Raw genomic sequence first — 19,329 nt, 5'->3', positions numbered from 1 at the left:
TTGCTAGATACAAAGTATATACCCCAAAGCCAGGCCCCAATTCCTACCTCCTCCAGCCACACCCCTCCTGCCTCCAGTTACCATTTGGTTAATCCCATCAGGGATTAATTCATTGATTAGGCTAAGGCTATGGCCCAATCATTCTCTTCTAAACCTTCTTGCATTATCTCACACATGAGCTTCTGGGGGACACCCCACATCCAAACCAGAAGAGTCACATTTGGTCTGCTCATTAATGCTCAGAAGCATTCAGTGTTGTGTGTTAGTACAGATTAGGAAAAACTGAGATTGTTTTTTCTATGCCCTTACTATCTTGCATAAATTCCCCCCAATCCTTATTTCGGTTTTCCTGAATGGGACCACTATGGGAATTTTATGCTGTTTCAGTCAATAAAATGACAAGACAAACTTTGCCAGATATGAATGCAAAGACCATTTAATGGATGGAATGACATCAATGTTGGTACAACCAACATTGTCTTTCTCTCATGTAGATAGCTAACGTAAATTAATATGCAGGTTAGAGTCACACAAGAGGGAGGGGTGATCTCTCTGCATGTAAACTAGGAAATGATAAGAATTTATTCTGTAATGTTGAAGAAGTTACTATGTTATTTATTTATTTATTTATTGGTGGGAGTGGTGGGAACATTTTTGCATATGAAAAAAGTTTCATTAAAGAATTGGAAAACTTGTGCCTGCACATGGAACATAGCTTTAGGTGGTTTTATTGACTTAAGTTGGGGTTGTGGCTCAGTGGCAGAGCACCTGCCTCACACGTGTGAGGCACTGGGTTCAATCCTCAGCACCATATAAAAATAAATAATAAAGATACTGTGTCCATGTATAACTAAAAAAAATATTTTAAAAAAGAATTGGAAAACTTACTAGTATCTTCCATTTAAATGTAGTTATGTGCTGATTATTGTTGACTTTTTTGTAAAAACTTTTAGAATAGTGTGAAGTAAAATGAACCTAAACACAACTTTTAAAAGTGGTTCTGTCTATCTTCTTTTTCAGGCTATCTCCCCTCCAGAAAGCTGAAATAGTGGACTTGGTTAAGAAGCATGAAGAGGCCATCACTCTTGCTGTTGGGGATGGTGCCAACGATGTGGGGATGATCCGGATGGCCCATGTGGGAGTGGGGATCAGTGGGAATGAGGGCATGCAGGCCACCAACAACTCAGATTACTCCATTGCTCAGGTCAGTGCTGTGGGACACCAGCTGGGCATGGGAGATGTTGATGAGTTTCCATCTGCCCCTGAGGTGTACCTAACCTCTCTAAGCTGCCTCGTAAGAAAAATTACCACACATTTGGAGTTCTTAAAGTTTTTGTCCTTATACACTTTGGAGTTTCATTGATTCAGCTATGCAGATGGGTCAAACTAATGCCACTAAGAATTTATAGTCCTGTTAATATAATCTCTAAATCCTCAGTCTCCTCAAAATGTGTATTTTGCTTTGTGGTATCTTGTGACAAAGAGTTATTAAAGACATACAATCTCTTAATTTCCTTTTTTATTGGCAGTTTTTTTTAAAAAAAAATATTGTTTAAAGCAGCTTTGGATTCACAGAAAAACTGAGAAGGTACAGAGATTTCCCATGCACTGTCAACAACCCCACGCTCAGAGTGGTATAGCTGTTACAACTGTAATCCTACATCCATGTATCTTAATCGCCAAAAGTCCAAAGTTTACATTATGGTTCATTCTTGATGTTGTATGTTCTATGGATTTGAATAAATGTAAAATGATAGGTATTCACCATTATAATATCATACAGAGTAGTTTCCCTAAAAATCCTCTGTGCTTTATCACTTTATTCTTCCACCCATCCAACTCCTGACTACTACTGATCATTTTCTATTACCATAGTTTTCCAGAATGTTATGTATTTGGAATAATGCAGCATAATAGCCTTTTTGACTGACTTCTTATGCTTGATATGCATGTAATTTCCCCCTATGTCTTTTCATTATTAAACAGCTTATTTATTTTTAGCACCAAATAATATTTCATATTCTAGATTGCCAATTTGTTTATCCATTCCCCGACTAAAATTCATCTTGGTTTATTTCAACTTTTGGCCATTGGACTTAAAGTGTCCATAAATATCCATTTGTGAATTTTTGCATGGATGAACACAAGTTTTCAATTCCTTTGAGTATATATCAAGGAGTGGGATTTCTGGATTGTGTTATAAATGTTTTGTTTTGTAAGAAAATGCCAAATTATTTCCAAAAGTAGATATTTAAGAACAGTGTATACTCATGATTTATAACTGCATTTTTTACATAGGGACCAGTTGTAAATAACTCTGTATTTTTTAACATAGGGATCAATAGCTGAATTCCTGGGTGAAGTGGCCATTATTTGGCCAATGACCCTGAAACTGGGAACAAGCAAGTTTGCTCACCAAAACATTGTTATCTTTTATTGATTTATAAAGCAGTATCATCTAAGTGATATTCCAAATTCCCCAGGCAGAATAATCACAATCTTGTTAAAGGAAATTCCCTTTAATGTCTGTATGTGTCAAGTTTTTGCTGCTATAAAAAATTACCTAAGGCAGGCTACTATGAAGAAAAAGGTTTATTTAGCTCTGTTTAGGAAATTCAAGGAAATGGTGCCTACATTGGCTGACTTCTAGTGAGGACCCTCTAGCTGTCTAACATCATGGTGGATGGCAATGGTAGAAGCATATGTGGGAACACTTGATTACATCTTGGTACAAAAAGCCAAAGAAGCCTGGCTGAGGCCAAGCTCAGGCCTTTATAATAAGCCTCTCAAGTGAGCTCCCAAAGGGTCCCATGACAATTGCCTTAATTTCTTCTGAGGGCAAGGGCCCAATCACCTACATACCTCCCCTTAGGCTCCACATCTTGAAGGCCCCACACCAGGTGCCAATATTGCTACCCTGGGGACAAAACTTTCAACACATGGATCCTTGGAGATCAGACAACATCTAAACCATAGCAATAGCCATTTCTTGATTGATGTTTTCATATGGAAGCAGCCAACCTCACGATTATGGAGACTAGAGGCATAGAACCAATTAAAACTATGGGCTAACATTCACCAGAATCATAGAGATAGCACCACACAATATCCTTTACTACTTAACAAAAACATTTTCCTGTTTTTACACTTTAGTATTTTGACTTTTGAAGGATGCAATTTTTATTTAATAATTTAATATTGACTTTTAACGACTATAATATTTTCATCAGATTCGACCAATTAGCAGCAACACTTTTCAGTCTTGCTGAATTCAGAAGCTTCATGTAATCTTTGAAAATCTCCCTAGGAATACCCATAGGACTCTGGGTAGGTTATCCTTATTTGGGGCAGTTGTTCTTATAGCCTCTCTCTGAGAAGCTATATGATTTTTTAATCCACTCACAGGTTAGTAGATACCTGAAGCTAAAATGGTGACATCATACTTTTCTCCTCCTTTTTTTTATGGATTTAATATGGTGCTTGTTATCAAACCCAGGGCCTTGCATAAGTGAAGCATACACTTTACCACCAAGCTATGTCCCCAGCGGTACAGCAAACATTCTTAGAGGTCCATATTTGAATCAGATCAGTTCTAACCTACATATGCATGGATTAAATGTGCTGTTGTATAGAGAGGTAAACTGTGGCTCCTGTGTGTTAGGAGGTCTGAGTTGAGAAGCATGCTATTTGCTTATGATCATAGCATCTGTCTATAGACAGGAAATGGTTGCACCAAACTCCCTCATATCTTTTCCTTAAGCACCAACTACCATTGAGACACATGCTTCTCATAGTCTCAGCAATTATATATGATATAGCCTTGAATTGTTAACAATACTGTCAGGGATCAGCTACCCTGGAGTCTTAAAGGAATAGTTGTTTGCCATTTTCTTATTATGTCTAAGAAAGAGACTACAGCCTTTCCTTTTAAAACCAAAGTCTTAATGGGATTTAAAATTATGAGGTTGTTCTCTTTGGAGTTAAAAAAAAATCCAGAAGGGAGGTAGGATTTTGTGAACTTTTGTTCTAGGAGACCATCATTTGTCCTCACGCAGGGCACTTTACTCTCTCGAGCTCCTGCCATCTGAATCCCCTTTTACCTTTGTTCTGGACTCCCTCATCACAGCTGCATTTGTGGTTAGGCAGACAGTACGACTTTTTAGGCTTTCTTTTCTTCCTTCTGCATACCCCAAAGTTGACACACCAAGCAGTCCCTAATGCAGTGTATTGGTTTGATTCATGCTTTGGCCCCTACTGAAAAGTTATTTCAGATTTATGAAAGCACTTTAAGTCACATAAATTTGCTTTCCCACCTTACTTTAAGCAACAGCATCTTACATTGGAACTAGAAAGAATAGTGCTACCATAATGTGTGATACTACTTTCCCCCAGAATGATGCTTATCCCCAGTATTGTGGTGGAAATTTGTCTATTTCTGCCCTATCTTCATTTTACCCTTATCTGAGTTTCAGTGATAGGTCAACAACCAACCATCATTTTGCCTTATGACCTCTTGGGTACAACTTTCCCCTGCCCAGAGCACATCAGTATAATATTCTGTTTAAAACTCTCTGATGAGAATTCATTATTTGATATTTCCTCCCCAAATGTCTTACTATTTTAAAACTATCCTAATAAATAGAGAACTTTGATTTAGAATTTTTTTTCACCCCTGGAGATAAATCATTGCAAAAACTAAAAACTGATAGGAATAGAAATGTTGTGTATAGTGACTCAAGTTTACTATCTGGTTCTGGGTTTCAAATGTTTTTTTCAAATTTACTTATTTTTGGTATAGTTATGCATCTTATGATCAAATATCTCCCTCCCTATCCTGCCCTTTCATGTTCCACTGTTAATCTTTGTTTTGGTATATGTACCAACTTCTGTCACTTTGAAGTCACTGTTTAAATTAAGGACTTAACTAAATTACCATGAATTGCCTCATTTTGTAGAATAACTCGTGAATATACATTCATTTAAAACATGTTTATTGAGACCCTGCCACATTCTGGGTATGTTTCTAGGTGTGCTGGATTGGTCAATGAACAAAGTAAACGATGAGTCCTGCCCTCCTAAGGTTTAGATATGTTTCCCAAAGGCCCAGGTGTTAAAGGTTTGGTCCCCAGCCTGTGGCACTATTGGGAAGGAGTGAAGCCTCTAGGAAGTGGGGCCTTGTGGGAGAAAGTTAGTTCTTTGGGAACAGGTCCTTGAAGGGAATATTGGGAACCCCATGCCTTCATTTCTTTGTCTTTGCCTTCTGACCACCATGTGGTGAACAATTTCCATCTTCACATACTCTCACCATGATATGCTGCCTCATCACAGGCCCAAATAAAAGGTGCCAACTGACTGTGGTCCAAAACCACTAAAACCATGAGGCAAAACAGATCTTTTCTCTGTACAAGTTGATTGTCTCAGGTATTTGGTCACAGCAATAGAAAGCTAACTCATGTCCGTATGCAGCTTACATTGCAATGAATAGATCCAGTACGTCTTCTACTGGATGAAAAGCAAAAAGAAGTGTTCCAGAGTCCTGCCCTTTTGTCCTTGTTACATTTTTTTGTTTATATTTCTTTTATTTATTATAGGAAACAGGGAACTGATTCCTATAAGACATTATTACTTCAACCTGATCAGACAAAACACTCATTGATTGAATCTGAGTTTCCTGTTTCCAATATGATGTTGTTTTTTTTGATTAAATAATTCTGACTCATTCTTATGATTAAGATCCTAGACGTGTATTTAGTTAAGACCCAGGCACAAAAAACAAATATTATTTTGAAAAAATCCATACCTGTTATGATTAATAACAAAGCACCATTTGCTGGACAAAAAGTGATATTTAATGGTTTATTTTTGTTGTTATTGTTGAAACAAGAGAATTCTTAAAAAGGTCATATAGCCAAGTGCCATGTCAGATTGTTTTAGGACTAATGTTCATTCTCTCCTCTTCTATATTACATTTGCTAAAGGGGGAACTGCTAAATTATGAAATACTGGGAACATAATACTTTGTGGGTTTTCACACTAAATGGTAGTTCCATTTGAACTTTTGTTTTGTTGACTATTGTTTCTTTTCAGTTTAGATACTTGGAGAAGCTTCTGTTGGTTCATGGAACTTGGAACTATTTTCGAGTGACCAAATGCATATTGTATTCTTTCTACAAGAATGTAGTGCTATACATTATTGGGGTAAGAAAGGAGATGCATTTCATTTTCTTTCTTCAAGGAATTAGGTCTTTTCTGTGATTTAGACTTGGTAATTAAAATTTTTTTCATATTAAAATACTATCAAAAGAAAATTCCTTATAACTAAATTTAGTAGTTTACTTGAGCAAATCAAGACAAAAAAAAATGTTTCTTGAATACGTTCTGATTCTTGATTAACCCCCAGAACTAGAGCAAGTTATGAGAATTCTAACCAACAATGTGATGTGATAGCATTGATGAAAAACAGAATTCTGAGACCTAGAAAACAACTTAATTAACAACACCTTGAATAATCAGTGAATGGGTTACAACTTAACTAATTAATTGCTTACAGCTTAATTAGTTAATTGTCTACAATTCCTCCTGCAACCAACCAAAGCTCAGGTATTGTGATTCAACTCTATTCTGGTTTGGACTGCTGGGCCCAGTTCAGGTGCCTGTTCTAAATCCTTGGATCCCTACAGATTTTATTTAACAGTGCTGTTAACAAAATCCTGCTTCAAGTTTTTGCCTATAGAAGTGACTAAGTAAAAAGTGTCAATTAAACATCTTATATAATATCATGATGACAGACACTAGACACCTACTCACCCAAACACAGTTTGGTCTGTTAGCTCTAGATTCTTCCAGTGGTTAAACATACCAGATATCTCTGTGCTTCCTTCCACTAAAGGATAGGAATGAGCCTGGAATTTTCAGTCTTACCACCACAGAGCTTGTGCAGATGTCATCAATTTTAGATGCATTGATATGTGCATGAATATGTGCACTGTGTCCTTGCACTTTTATCCATGTGTAGATTCATGTAACCACCCACTATAGTAATCAAGATATATCAAGATACATAACCTTACATCACCACAGGGGGATCTTCTGCATGCTACCTTTTTACATCCCTACCCATCTCTAACCCCTGGCAATGGCTAATCTATTCTCTAATTTTACAATGTTCTATAAAATTTCAACCAAATAATATGTCATCTTTTCAGATGAGATTTTTTTTTTTACTCAGTATAATTCCCTTCAGATTGATCCAAGTCATTGTGTGCATCAGTAGTTTATTCTTTTTTATTTTTAGTAGTTTGTTGTTTTTTTATTGGTGTATTATACTTACACAATTTATTTACCATGGACATGTGGAAAAACATTTGTTTTTAGTTTGGTGCTAATGAAAATTAAATTTGTGTGAACATTTGTGTTTAGGTTTATGTGAGAAGTGCACAAGTATTGAGTCATATGGTAAGTGCATGCAATTTTGCAAGAAACTTCCAAACTATTTTCCAGAGTAGCTTTACCATCTTAAATTTCTACCAATAATGAAACAATTATCCTGTTTCTCCAGATATTTACCAGTCTAAGATATCATTACTATGTCTTTTTTAACCATTTTGATGTGTAGAAATATCTATTTTAGATTAAAATTAGATTTTCTTACTGGCTATTGATGCTGAATATCTTTTATGTATTTATTTGCCATTTATGTATATATTTTGGAAATGTGTCCCCATATCTTTTGTCCATTTTATAATTATATCATTAGGGTTGTTTTTTTGTTGTTGTTGTTGTTTTACTTTTTTGAAACTTTTTCACATATTCTAATTATTATTTCTTTGCCAGGTATGTAATTTGCAAGTATTTTCTTTCAGTCTGCAACTTGTTACCTCATTGTCTTAACAGGGTCTTTCACAGAACAAACATTTTTAATTTTGATTAGGTCCAGTTTATCCAATTTTTCCTTGTATGCTTGTAGTATCTTGTAGTATCATGTCAAAAAAAAGTTTTTTTCTAGCTTTAGGTTCCAAATGTTTTCCTGTATATATTTTTTAAAAGCTTTGTATGTCATATTTAATTTCATGGTCCATTTGCAGTATAAGATGTGAGGATTTGCTTGTCTTTCTTTTGCCTATGGATGTCCAATTGTTTTAGTGACATTTGATGAAAAGGCTCTCCCTCCTCAATTAAATCACTTTTGCACCTTTGTCAGGGCAAATAATAGAGAAACAGAAAAAATATGAAGAGACTTACAAGTAATAAGGAGAGATTGACTCAATAATTAATGCCCCCCAACAAAGTGCAGCAGTAGATAGCTTCACTAAAAAGTTCTTTCAATCACTCAAAGAGGTAACATCATTTTCTCAGCTTATCTAAAAGTTGAAGAGGACTCATTCTACAAGGTCAGAATTACTCTAAGAGCAAGACAAAACAAACTACAAGAAAACTATAGACCAATGTTCTTGATGAATGTTAATGTAAAAATCATAAACAAAATACTTACAACTCAAATTCAAGAGCATATTAAATTGATCCTATTCTAAAACCAGAGAGATTTTGTTATGCAAGGGCTCAGACCCAGGAAACAGATTTGGAATCCTGGCAGGTGAAAGAAGATGCAAGACATGGTTGAGTCAGCCTTTATTCAGAGGTGGAAACAGCCTCAGCCAGTTTCAGCTTTAGACCCCATCCAGTTCCATTTTGCTCCCATCAGTTCCATTTAGCCCATTTTTGAATACAGTCTAAACAAAGAAGGCACACTGCCAACAGCTTACACCAGTGCGCACATGCTCACAAGCAAATGTTTGTGACCTTGAGTATCCACACTGAATCAGAGTGTTTGTGACCTTAAGTATGCACACTGAATCAGAGTGTTTCTGACCTTGACTACACACTAATTGTGGCCTTGGCTACATGATAAAAACATAACATAAAACATAACATAACCTGCTGGAAGCCTCTTCAAACAAGCCTAACTGGCCTTCCCCAACAGATTTATTTCTGGAATGCAAGAATGTTTCCACATGCAAATAATCAACCTACATTAACATAATTAAGGATGGAAAATCACATGATTATTTCAGTTGATGCTGAAAAAGCATTTCAACACAATCAACACCCTTTATATGACAAAACACTTAACAAATTAGGAAGAGAAAGAAACTACCTCAGAATAATAAAGGCCATATGTAAAAATCCCCCAGCTAACATTGTAGTCAATGGTAAAACACCGAAAACCTTCTAAGATCAGAACCAAGACAAGGATGCCCATGCTAACTGCTTCTATTCAACATAGTATTGGAAGTTCTAACTTGAGCAATTAGGCAAGAAAAGGAAACAAAATGCATTCAAATATTTAAAAAGAAGTAAAATTATCTCTATTAACATATAATATGCTTGTGTATGTAGAAAACCTAAATATTTCACTCAAAATATTAGAACTAATAAATGAATTCAGCAAAGTTGCAAAATACAAAGTCAAAATACAAAAATCAGCTGTGTTTCTATACACTAACATTGAACAATTCAAAAAGGAAATTAAGGTAACAATCCCATCTGGGCCCTCAGAGAGGGTCATTATCCGGCCAGGGAAGGCCAGAATTTATGAGGCGTCACTAAGGTTTAGGAAAGGGTTGTTATATGGTCAGGGAAAACTGGACATGGGTGAGTTCAGGGCACGGGCAGGCATTCCAATCAGCTTTACAACATCAACTAATGGCCAGGCCATACAGACATCCTGATATTTTTACAGAAAACAGAAATGAATCCTTCATAACTTGTGACAAGCTGACTTCTGATCTAATGAGATAACTAGAGTAGGTATATCAAGATGAGCGGGACTCTGTCAGGTCCTCACTGTGATATACTGTGACGCCACAGGTCCAAAGCACAAAGACAAGCTGAAACCTCAGAAACCATGAATGAAATCGATCTTTTTCTCTCCTTTATTTGATTATCACTGGGCACAATGATGCATGCCTATAATTTCAACAGTTCAGGAGACTGAAGCAGGAGGATTGCAAGTTTGAGGCCAACCTTGGCAATTTAGTAAGACCCTGTCAAAACTTAAAAAAATAAGATAAAAAGGATTGGGCATGCAACTCAGGGGTAAAGTGCCCTTTGGTCCAATCCCCAGTAACAAACAAAAAAGAAATCACTTTAACTTGATCATCTAAGGTATTTTTGTCACAGTGACAGAACGCTAACACAAAAATTTGGTACTGAAAAATACGGCCATTGCTGTGACTGCATCTTAGAAAATGTGGAAAAGCCTTTGCAGTTGATTTGCATAAGGAGTTTGGAAGTTTGAGGGGAAAGGTAGAGAAGTCTAGAGTGCTGTAAGGAAAGTTTAATGGACAATTCTGGTAAGGGCTCAAAAGACCAAACTCTTGATAGAAATGCAGACAATAAAGGCCAGGACGAGTAGGTTTCAGATAGGAATGAGGATTGTATTGGGAATTGAATTAGAGGCTGTCCATATTACATGTGGCAAAGAATTTTGATTTTTTTTTTTTTGGTCCATGCCCTGAGACTTTGTAAGAGGACCAATTTAAAGGTGACAGACAAGTTAAGGCAACACAGAGTTCAGGCTACAGGATGGATATTTACAGTGAAAATTAGGGGCAAAAGTCAGAATGGAAAGATTTAAAAAATTCACAGTTTGCAAGAAAAGGAGTGTGTTTAAAGATGCAGCAAAGCAGCATGTAGAGATGAGTGGCATTAAAAAGAAGCCAAGTGCTTGGCACCAGGACAATAGGAAAGATATTTCAACTATATTTCAGGAATCAGGAAACCCCACCCATTGCAGGCTGAAAGGTGCAAAAGTGTGAATTCACTTCAAAGACATTCATTTGAGGAGAGAACCCCAAGGTGCCCTCTTCACAATATTACTACATTAAAAAATAAAAACTTAAAAACTGGCTCAGCATATTTGTGTAGATCTCTTTATGGATTCTCTAATCTGACCTGTTGATGAACATGAATATCTCTGTGCTGATACCCTGTAGTCAGCTTTAACATTGGGTAGAGTGATTTCTCTCACTTTATTTTTGTTTTTTTAAATTGTGTTAGCAAAACTGTGTTTACCTCTTCAATTTTAAAATAAGTATATCTATGTCCACAAAAAAACCTTGGTGGAATTTTGATAGTAATTGGGTTAAACCTATATATCAGTTTGGGGAGCATTCATATCTTTACTCTGTTTAGCTTCAAATCCATGAACAGAGACTGATTCTTCATTTATTTTAGCCTTCTTTTGGTTTCTTTTATCAAAATTTTGTATTTTTCTGTATATAAATCCTATACATGCTTTTTCACATTATACTTAAATACAATTGGTCCTCCCTTGGGGGGGTCCATATCCTTGGGTTCAGCCAACCATAGAGAGACAACTGTATTTCATTTTCTTTGGTGCAATTATTAATGGCTTTGGGTTTCTAATGTCAGTGTCCATGTGTTCATTGCTACTATATATAAATGTGTTTAGATTTTATATTGATCTTGCATCCTGAGATCTTGTAGAATTCACATATTTGTCACAAGTGTATACTTAAATTTTTTCTGTATTCTTTTTAATTTTATCCAGTTAGTCTGTCATCTGTAAAGAGGGACACTGTATTTCTTCCTTTATAATTGTATTCAACTATCTTACATAAGATTAGTGTGAGGGGACATCCTTGCCCTGATCATAAGGAGGACATCTTATTTCTCATTATTTAATATTGTATTAGCTGTATTGTTGTTTTTGTTTGTTTTTTTTTGTAGATATCCTCTATCAAATTGATAAAATCACACTGTTCCTAGATTGCTGAGCATCTTTATAATAAAATTTTGTTGCATTTTGTCAATTTTTTTTCTGTATCAAATAATATGATCTTATTTAAATTGAGCATATGTAGTTATGTGGATTAGTTTTTAAATATCAGACCAGCTTTGAATCCCTGGAGTAAAATCTACTTTGTTATAGTACATAATTCTTTTGATACATTGATAGATTTGACATGATAATATTTCACTGATGATTTTGCTTATACTGTTATTGCATTTTTGGCAATCAAGTGACAAGTACAGTGAATAAGTTTCCCTTTCCAAGAAGAAAAAAAGCACTAGGAACGTTGATCAGTTTTTTTATAAATTATTCTCTGAGGGAATCTGAGGCACTTGGCAAGCCAGCACCACTTGAAAAATTTTCTTCCAATTCATCAAATTTGAGTTACCTCTAGCTAGACTCTGGCTTTCCCAGTTTTACATATATTTAGCTGCATTTTTTCATATACTTTAAAGAATAAAACATAATTGGTATACAGGAACTCAATTAATTTGGGGATGTTAATTTTATATCCTGATACTTTGCTGAATTTGTTTATGAGTTCTAGTTTTCTGGTGGAGTTTTGGGTCTTCTAAATATAGAATCATGTCATCAGCAAATAGGGATATTTTGAGTTCTTCTTTTCCTATTCTTATCCCTAAAATTTCTTTCTTTTGCCTAATTACTCTGGCTAAAGTTTCAAGGAATATTTGGACTAGAAGTGGCGAAAGAGGGCATCCTGAGTTGTTCCTGTTTTAAAGGAATTAGAATTAAATCAATTTAGAATGATGTTGTCCTGGGGTTTGGCATATACAGCTTTTACAATGTTCAGGTATGTTCCTACTCTCACTAGTTTTTCTAGTGTTATGAGTATAAATGGATGCTTAATTTTGTCAAATGATTTTTCTGTATCTGTTGAGATAATCATGTGATTCTTGTCTTTAAGTCTATTGATGTGAATTACATTGATTGATTTCTGCATGTTGAAACAAACTTGCATCCCTGGAATGACCCCCACTTGATTATGGTGCACTATCTCTTTAATATGTTTTTGTGTGTGATTTGCCAGTATTTTATTAATTATTTTTGCATCAGTACTCATTAGGTATATTGGTCTGAAATTTTCTTTCCCTGACATATCTTTGATTGTACCACCAGAGTAATACTGGCTTCATAGAATGGGTTTGGAAAGTTTCCCTATTTTTCTATTTCATGGAATAATTTCAGGAAGATTGGTATCAGATCTTCTTTGAAGGTCCTGGTAAACTCTGCTGAGAATCCATCTTGTCCTGGGCTTTCTTTGTTAGTAGGCTTTTGATGGCATCTTTAATTTCGTAGTTTGAAATTTATGTTTAAATATTCTATGTCATTTTGTTTCAATATGAGTAGGTCATATGTCTCTAGAAATTTGTGTCTTCAAAATTTTCTATTTTATTGGAATATAAATTTCCAAAATGGTTTCTGATTATCATCTATATTTCAGCAGTGTCTATGCTAGTGTTTCCTTTTTCATCATGAATATTAGTAATTATAGTTTTTTCTCTTTCTCTTCATTAGGTTAGCTAAGGATTTATCAATATTGTTAATTTTTTTAAAGAACCAACTTTTTGTTTCATTGATTTTTTTGAATTTTGTTTTGTTTTGTTCCAATTTCATTATTTTGGCTCTGATTTTAAGAATTTCCTGTCTTCTACTGCTTTTTGTGTTGATTTGTTCTTTTGGTTTTTCTCTAGGCTTTGAGATGTAATGTTAGGTCATTTATTGGGTGTCTTTCTATTCTTTTAATGAATGAGCTCAATACAATGAACTTTCCTCATAGCATTGCCTTCATAATGTCTCAGAGATTTTGATATGTTGTGTTGCTAAATATATCTGTTAGATCCAAATTATTAATTGTATTTTTTAGTTTGGTAACTTCTTTATTTAGATTTTGCTTGGAGGATCTATCCAATGATGGAGAGGTGTGTTCAAGTATTATTGTGTTGTGGCCTATTTGATTCTTGAAATTGAGACAGATTTGTTTGATGTACATAGATGCTCCATTGTTTAGGGCATAAATATTTAAAATTGTTACGTCTTGTTGATATAATGATTCCCTTAAGTAGTATGAAATGACCTTCTTTATCTCTTCTGATTAACTTTGGCTTAAACTCCACTTTATCTGATATGAGAATAGAAATCCCTGCTTGTTTATGAGATCCATGTGGATGATACTTTTTCCTCATCCTTTTAACTTCAGTTTGTGGACATCTTTGCCTATGAAGTGAGTCTCTTGGAGATAACATATCGCTGGGTCCTGTTTTTAAATCCAATCTGCCAGTCTTTTGATTGATGAGTTTAGGCCATTTATATTCAATATTATTGTTGAGAAATGATTTTTATTCCCACACAGTGTAATTTATTTCTGGTTTTTAATTTGAATTAGTTTCTCCTTTGATTGACTATTCTTCTAGTGTAGTTCCTCCCTTAGCTGGTTTTCACTGTATTTTTTATTCCTTCTCCATGGAATATTTTATTGAGTATGTTTTATACTGCAGGCTTTCTAGTTGTGAATTCTTGTAGCTTTTTTTTTTTATTATGGAAGGGTTTTATTTCGTTGTCAATTCTGAAGCTTAATTTTGCTGAACATAGTATTCTTGGATGGCATCCATTTTCTTTCAGAGTTTGGTTTATATTGTTTGAATACCTCCTAGCTTTTTGGGTTTGGTTTGAGAAATCTGTTGAGATCTGGATTGGTTTCTGTAAAATGTGATTTGTTGTTTTTCTCTGGCAGCCTTTAAAATTCTATCTTATTCTATAGGGGAGGCATTTTTATAATAATGTGTCTTGGTGTGGGTCTGTTATAGTTTTGTATATTTGGGATCCTGTAAGCCTCCTGTATTTGATTTTTCCATCTCATTCTTTAGATTTGGGAAATTTCCTGATTTTATTTCATTGGAAATATTGTGTATTACTTTGGTTTCTCTCTCCATGCCTTCATCTGTCCTTATATATCTCAAATTTGGTCTTTTTATGTTATCCCATAATTCTTGGAAGTTCTGTTCATGGTTTCTTAACATCATTCTTTATTCAATAGAGTATTATTTAGTCTCCAGGTGTTAGAGTACCTTCTACATTTTATTCTATCATTGATTTCTAATTTCATTCCATTATGATCTGATAGAATGCAGAGTAATATCTCTATATGGGTTTTTTTTTTTTGTATTTGCTAAGAGTTGGTTTGTGGCATAAGATATGATCTATTTTAGAGAAGGATCCATGTGCTGCTGAGAAGAAAGTATATTTGCTCATTGATGGATGAAATATTCTATTTATGTCTGTTAAGTCTAAATTATTGATTGTATGATTTAGTTCTATAGTTTTTTGTTTGTTTATCTGTTTTGAGGATCTATTCAATAGTGAGAGACATGTGTTAACGTCACCCAGTATTGTTGTGTTGTGGCCTGTTTGGTTCTTGAAATTGAGAAGGGCTTGTCTGATGTACATAGATGCTTCACTGTTTGGGGAATAAATATTTATGATTGTTTTGTCTTGTTGATGTATAATTCCCTTAAGCAATACAAAATGGCCTTCTTTGTCCCTTCTGATTAACTTTGGCTTGAAGTCTACTTTATCTGATATGAGGAAGAAATTCCTGCCTGCTTACACAATCCATGTGAGTTATATGTTTTTTCCCATCCTTTCATCTTCTGTCTGTGGATGTCTTTGACTATGAGGTGAATCTCTTTGAGATAGCATAATGTTGGGTCTTTTTTTTAATCCAGTATACCAGTCTGTATCATTTGATTGATGAGTTTAGGCTGTTAACATTCAAGGTAACTATTGAGATACGATTTGTATTCCCATTTTGGTTTATTTCTAATTTTTAATTTGAATTGGTTTCTCCTTTGATTGACTATTCCTTGAGTGCAGTTCCTCCCTTTGCTGGTTTTCACTTTTTTTTTTTAACTTTGTCTTCATGGACTATTTTGTTGAAAATATTCTGTAATGTAGGCTTTCTAGTTGTGAATTCTTTTAACTTTTGTTTATTATGGAAGATTTTTATTTCATCATCAAATCTGAAGCTTAATTTTGCTGGATCTAGGGTTCTGGGTTGGCACCCATTTTCTTTCAGAGATTGGTGTATGTTATTCCAGGACCTCCTAGTTTTGAGGGTCTGGGTTGAAAAATCAACTGAGATCTGAATTGATTTCCCCTTGTAATCTAATACTTTTCTCTCACAGATTTGAAAATTCTTTGTTCTGTATACTAGGCATTTTCATTATAATATGGCTTGATGTAGGTCTGTTGTGATTTTGTACATTGGGTATTGGATTTTCCATTTCATTCTTTAGATTTGGGAAATTTTCTGATATTATTTCATTGAAAAGATTCTGCATTCCTTTGATTTGTATCTCTGAGCCTTCATCTGTCCCAACCAATCCTATATTTGATCTTTTTATATAATCCCACATTGCTTAGAATTTCTACTCATGATCTCCTAACAAATTTTTGCCATGGTCAAGTTCATTTTTTTTTAAATATTTTTTATTATTTTTCAGTTCTTGGCAGACACAACATCTTTGTTTGTATGTGGTGCTGAGGATCGAACCCGGGCCGCACGCATGCCAGGCGAGCGCACTACCGCTTGAGCCACATCCCCAGCCCCAGTCAAGTTCATTTTTAAAATATATATCTTGTCTTTATTGCCTAAAACTTTGTTTTTCAAGTGGTATAGTCTGCTGGTGATGCTTTTCATTGAATTTTTAATTTGGTTTATTGATTCCTTCATTTCCAGGATTTCTGCTTGATTTTATTTTTCAGAATCTCTATGTCTTTATTGAAGTGATTTCTCACTTTGTGTATTTTCTCTCTGATTTCACTCTATATCATCCTTTACCTCACAGATCAATTTAACTCTGAACATTCTAAACTCCTTCTCTGACATTTCTTCCATTGTGGTATCCATGGGTTCTATTATTGAAGTATCTTGGTTTGTTTGGATCGATTTATTCCCTTGCTTTTTCATCTTGTTTGTGTGCCCATCCATCTAACAGTATGGATCTGAGGCAGTAGAGTTTTTACCCTGTGGAATTAAAGTGTCCCTGAAAGTTTCTAAAACCTCACTGTTTAGGGGGAGACAAATATTAACAACAACCAATGCAAACAATACACAGCATTACATCAAATATTTCATGCTGTGACATCTTTAATGCTAATTGTCAAAATAAACAGAAATTATATGATCAGTTATTGCCCACAGTAAAAACAGTAAGTCTGCAAATAGGTTTAGAATTTTGAATGGACAAGGAGAGAACAAAAATGATGTAGGAAGTAATGATTATGAGGGAGGAGGAGAGAGAATAGAAGCAAAAAATTAAAGGAAGAATAAAAGAGAGAACAATAGAGATTGGCTGTTAGCAGAAGAGAAAAATACAATTGAGGGAAAATATAAGTGAGAAAAAAATATGTATAAAGTAAAAATTAAAAAATTAATATAAAAGAATATAAAACAAAACCAAAATAGACTAACCAAATATCCTAGTCCTAAAAATACTGATCCATGAAAAATATCTGGCTTTGAAAATGCTTGAAATGAGGGGAAAAATACAAACACAAAAACATATATATATATATATATATATGTGTGTGTGTGTGTGTGTGTGTGTGTGTGTGTGTGTGTGTGTGTCCCTGAACCATTCAGGTCACAATTAAACAGAAAAAAAGAAGAAATAAATTTTTTTTAAAAACCTCAATGAAAAGTTAAAGAATTGTTTCTACTGGAGTTAAAAAGATTCTCAGCTTCCCTTCTCAATAGAGTTAGGCTAGGTGGGCTGGAGTGTGATGCTTGCTACACCCTCAGGGTGGGGTTGCTAGAGTTTGAGAGGAAATCCCTAGGTGGTGCTCCTAGAGGTAGAGTTTAGACTTAGGTAGGCTCCAGGGTTTTTGTTGAATGGTGATTGGTCTGAAAATTTTAAATCAGCTCACTTCCAGGGCCCAGCATTTGCCAGTCCATCCTGGAAGAGTGCACCCCAGTGATTCCCCTCTGGGTTCTATTCCTGTAGTGGTAGAGGCAATTCTTAGTCTCCTTCATCACCTGCAGGAACCCCTCTCCTTTCCTGGTCTTGAGTTAAGCCTCCAAACTCTTCTGCCCCACCCCCTTTTGAATTCCCAGCCAGACATGTCTCTTCCAACTGGTCCTACAAGTGGCTAGATTGGAGGTGGGGTGGGGATGAGTGGGGTGGGTCGGGGGAACAGGGGGATCTATACAACCTGTATTCCTGTGTAATCCCTGTGTAAACCCCTCTCCACGTTTGATTTTTCTCCTGTCACTTAGGCACACTCCATGTCTTGCAGTGTGAGTTTTCCGGGCCTGTATTTTGGGCCGTACTCATGTTTGCCAGGAATTGGCTCCCCCAGATGCCAGCCCCTGAGCTATGACTGCAAAATAGTTTCTGACGCTGTCCTCTGCAGGCAGCCTAGAGAGGCATGGCTTCTTTCCTGCACAAGAATATTGTGCAGCACATCTTTCAGTTTAGTTGGTTAGTGTCTTTGGTCTCTGATCTCTGTACTTGCACACCCCTCAGCCCTCCTAAAAATGCAGGTTCCTTTAATTCCCTTATCCCTCCACTTTGCTCATGGAGGGACTTCTCTGGCTCATGCCTCCAGCTATAGAAGCAGCTGTGGTGCTGCGGATTTCTTCCTTATTTTATTTTATCCAACCTCCTGAGTCCCTGATCTACTTTGAATATCCAGTATTAAATCCTAGTAAAATCCCCCCACCCCTTTTTTTCATGTCACAAAGAAGCCAAGAAAGTGACCTTCTCTATTCCTCCATCTTGGGGAAAAAAAACTTGTTAATTTTACAATGTATACCTGTATCAGAACATTACATTGTATTCCATAAATATGTACAATTATTTTGTCGGTCAATAATAAAATAAATTCTATGAATGTAAAGACCACCTCTTATCATTGAAAAGAGGGAATTGGCTTTGTTTTTATAATATCAAACAATGAAAAGTGACCAAAGAAGAGTTTTTTCTAATGTATGATGGTAATTATATACTCTTAAGACTCCTGATACATTTTAACAAATCACCCCAATGTTGCTTTTAAGAGAATGAGCATGAGTTATATGGATCTGAGTTTCAATCACATCTTTGCCACTTATTAGCTATGTAACCTGAGTGAACAATTTAATCTCCCTAACCTCACTTTTCAAAATTCTTAAATTGATAATAATAATAATAACTACTACTTTAAAGTATTGCTATGAGGATTAAATATGTCTATGCATTTGAAGTAACATCGCAATGTTTGATTTATTAAAATCCCATGTATTCTTGTTATTACTATTGACATACTAAGATTTACAGAGTATATTTTTTATAACTATTCCCATAGAAGGCATAAAATTTATTACTTGTTACAAAGTAGACTTTGTTACCTGATTTAAGATTTTCTGTAGTAAAAATCTGGACTTTTGCAAGAAGTTTGTATTTTAGTATAAAGATGTATGCCATTAGTTACTAAATACATCAATATTTTTAACA

At 35.1% G+C, this 19,329-nt stretch overlaps 1 protein-coding gene across 1 annotated transcript in view; it reads left to right on the top strand.

The window, feature by feature from the left end:
- LOC143411831 (phospholipid-transporting ATPase IB-like) overlaps positions 1-19,329 on the top strand; it is a 178,694-nt gene that overhangs the window by 105,296 nt on the left and 54,069 nt on the right. The window contains exons 25-26 of the mRNA XM_076872702.2: positions 1,021-1,204; positions 6,088-6,198. Coding sequence (XP_076728817.2) covers positions 1,021-1,204; positions 6,088-6,198 — 295 coding nt within the window. The remainder of the gene's footprint in view (positions 1-1,020; positions 1,205-6,087; positions 6,199-19,329) is intronic.

Source organism: Callospermophilus lateralis, chromosome 12, assembly GCF_048772815.1.
Source record: "Callospermophilus lateralis isolate mCalLat2 chromosome 12, mCalLat2.hap1, whole genome shotgun sequence".
NCBI lineage: Eukaryota > Metazoa > Chordata > Mammalia > Rodentia > Sciuridae > Callospermophilus > Callospermophilus lateralis.
This window is presented reverse-complemented; position numbering and strand designations above follow the sequence as displayed.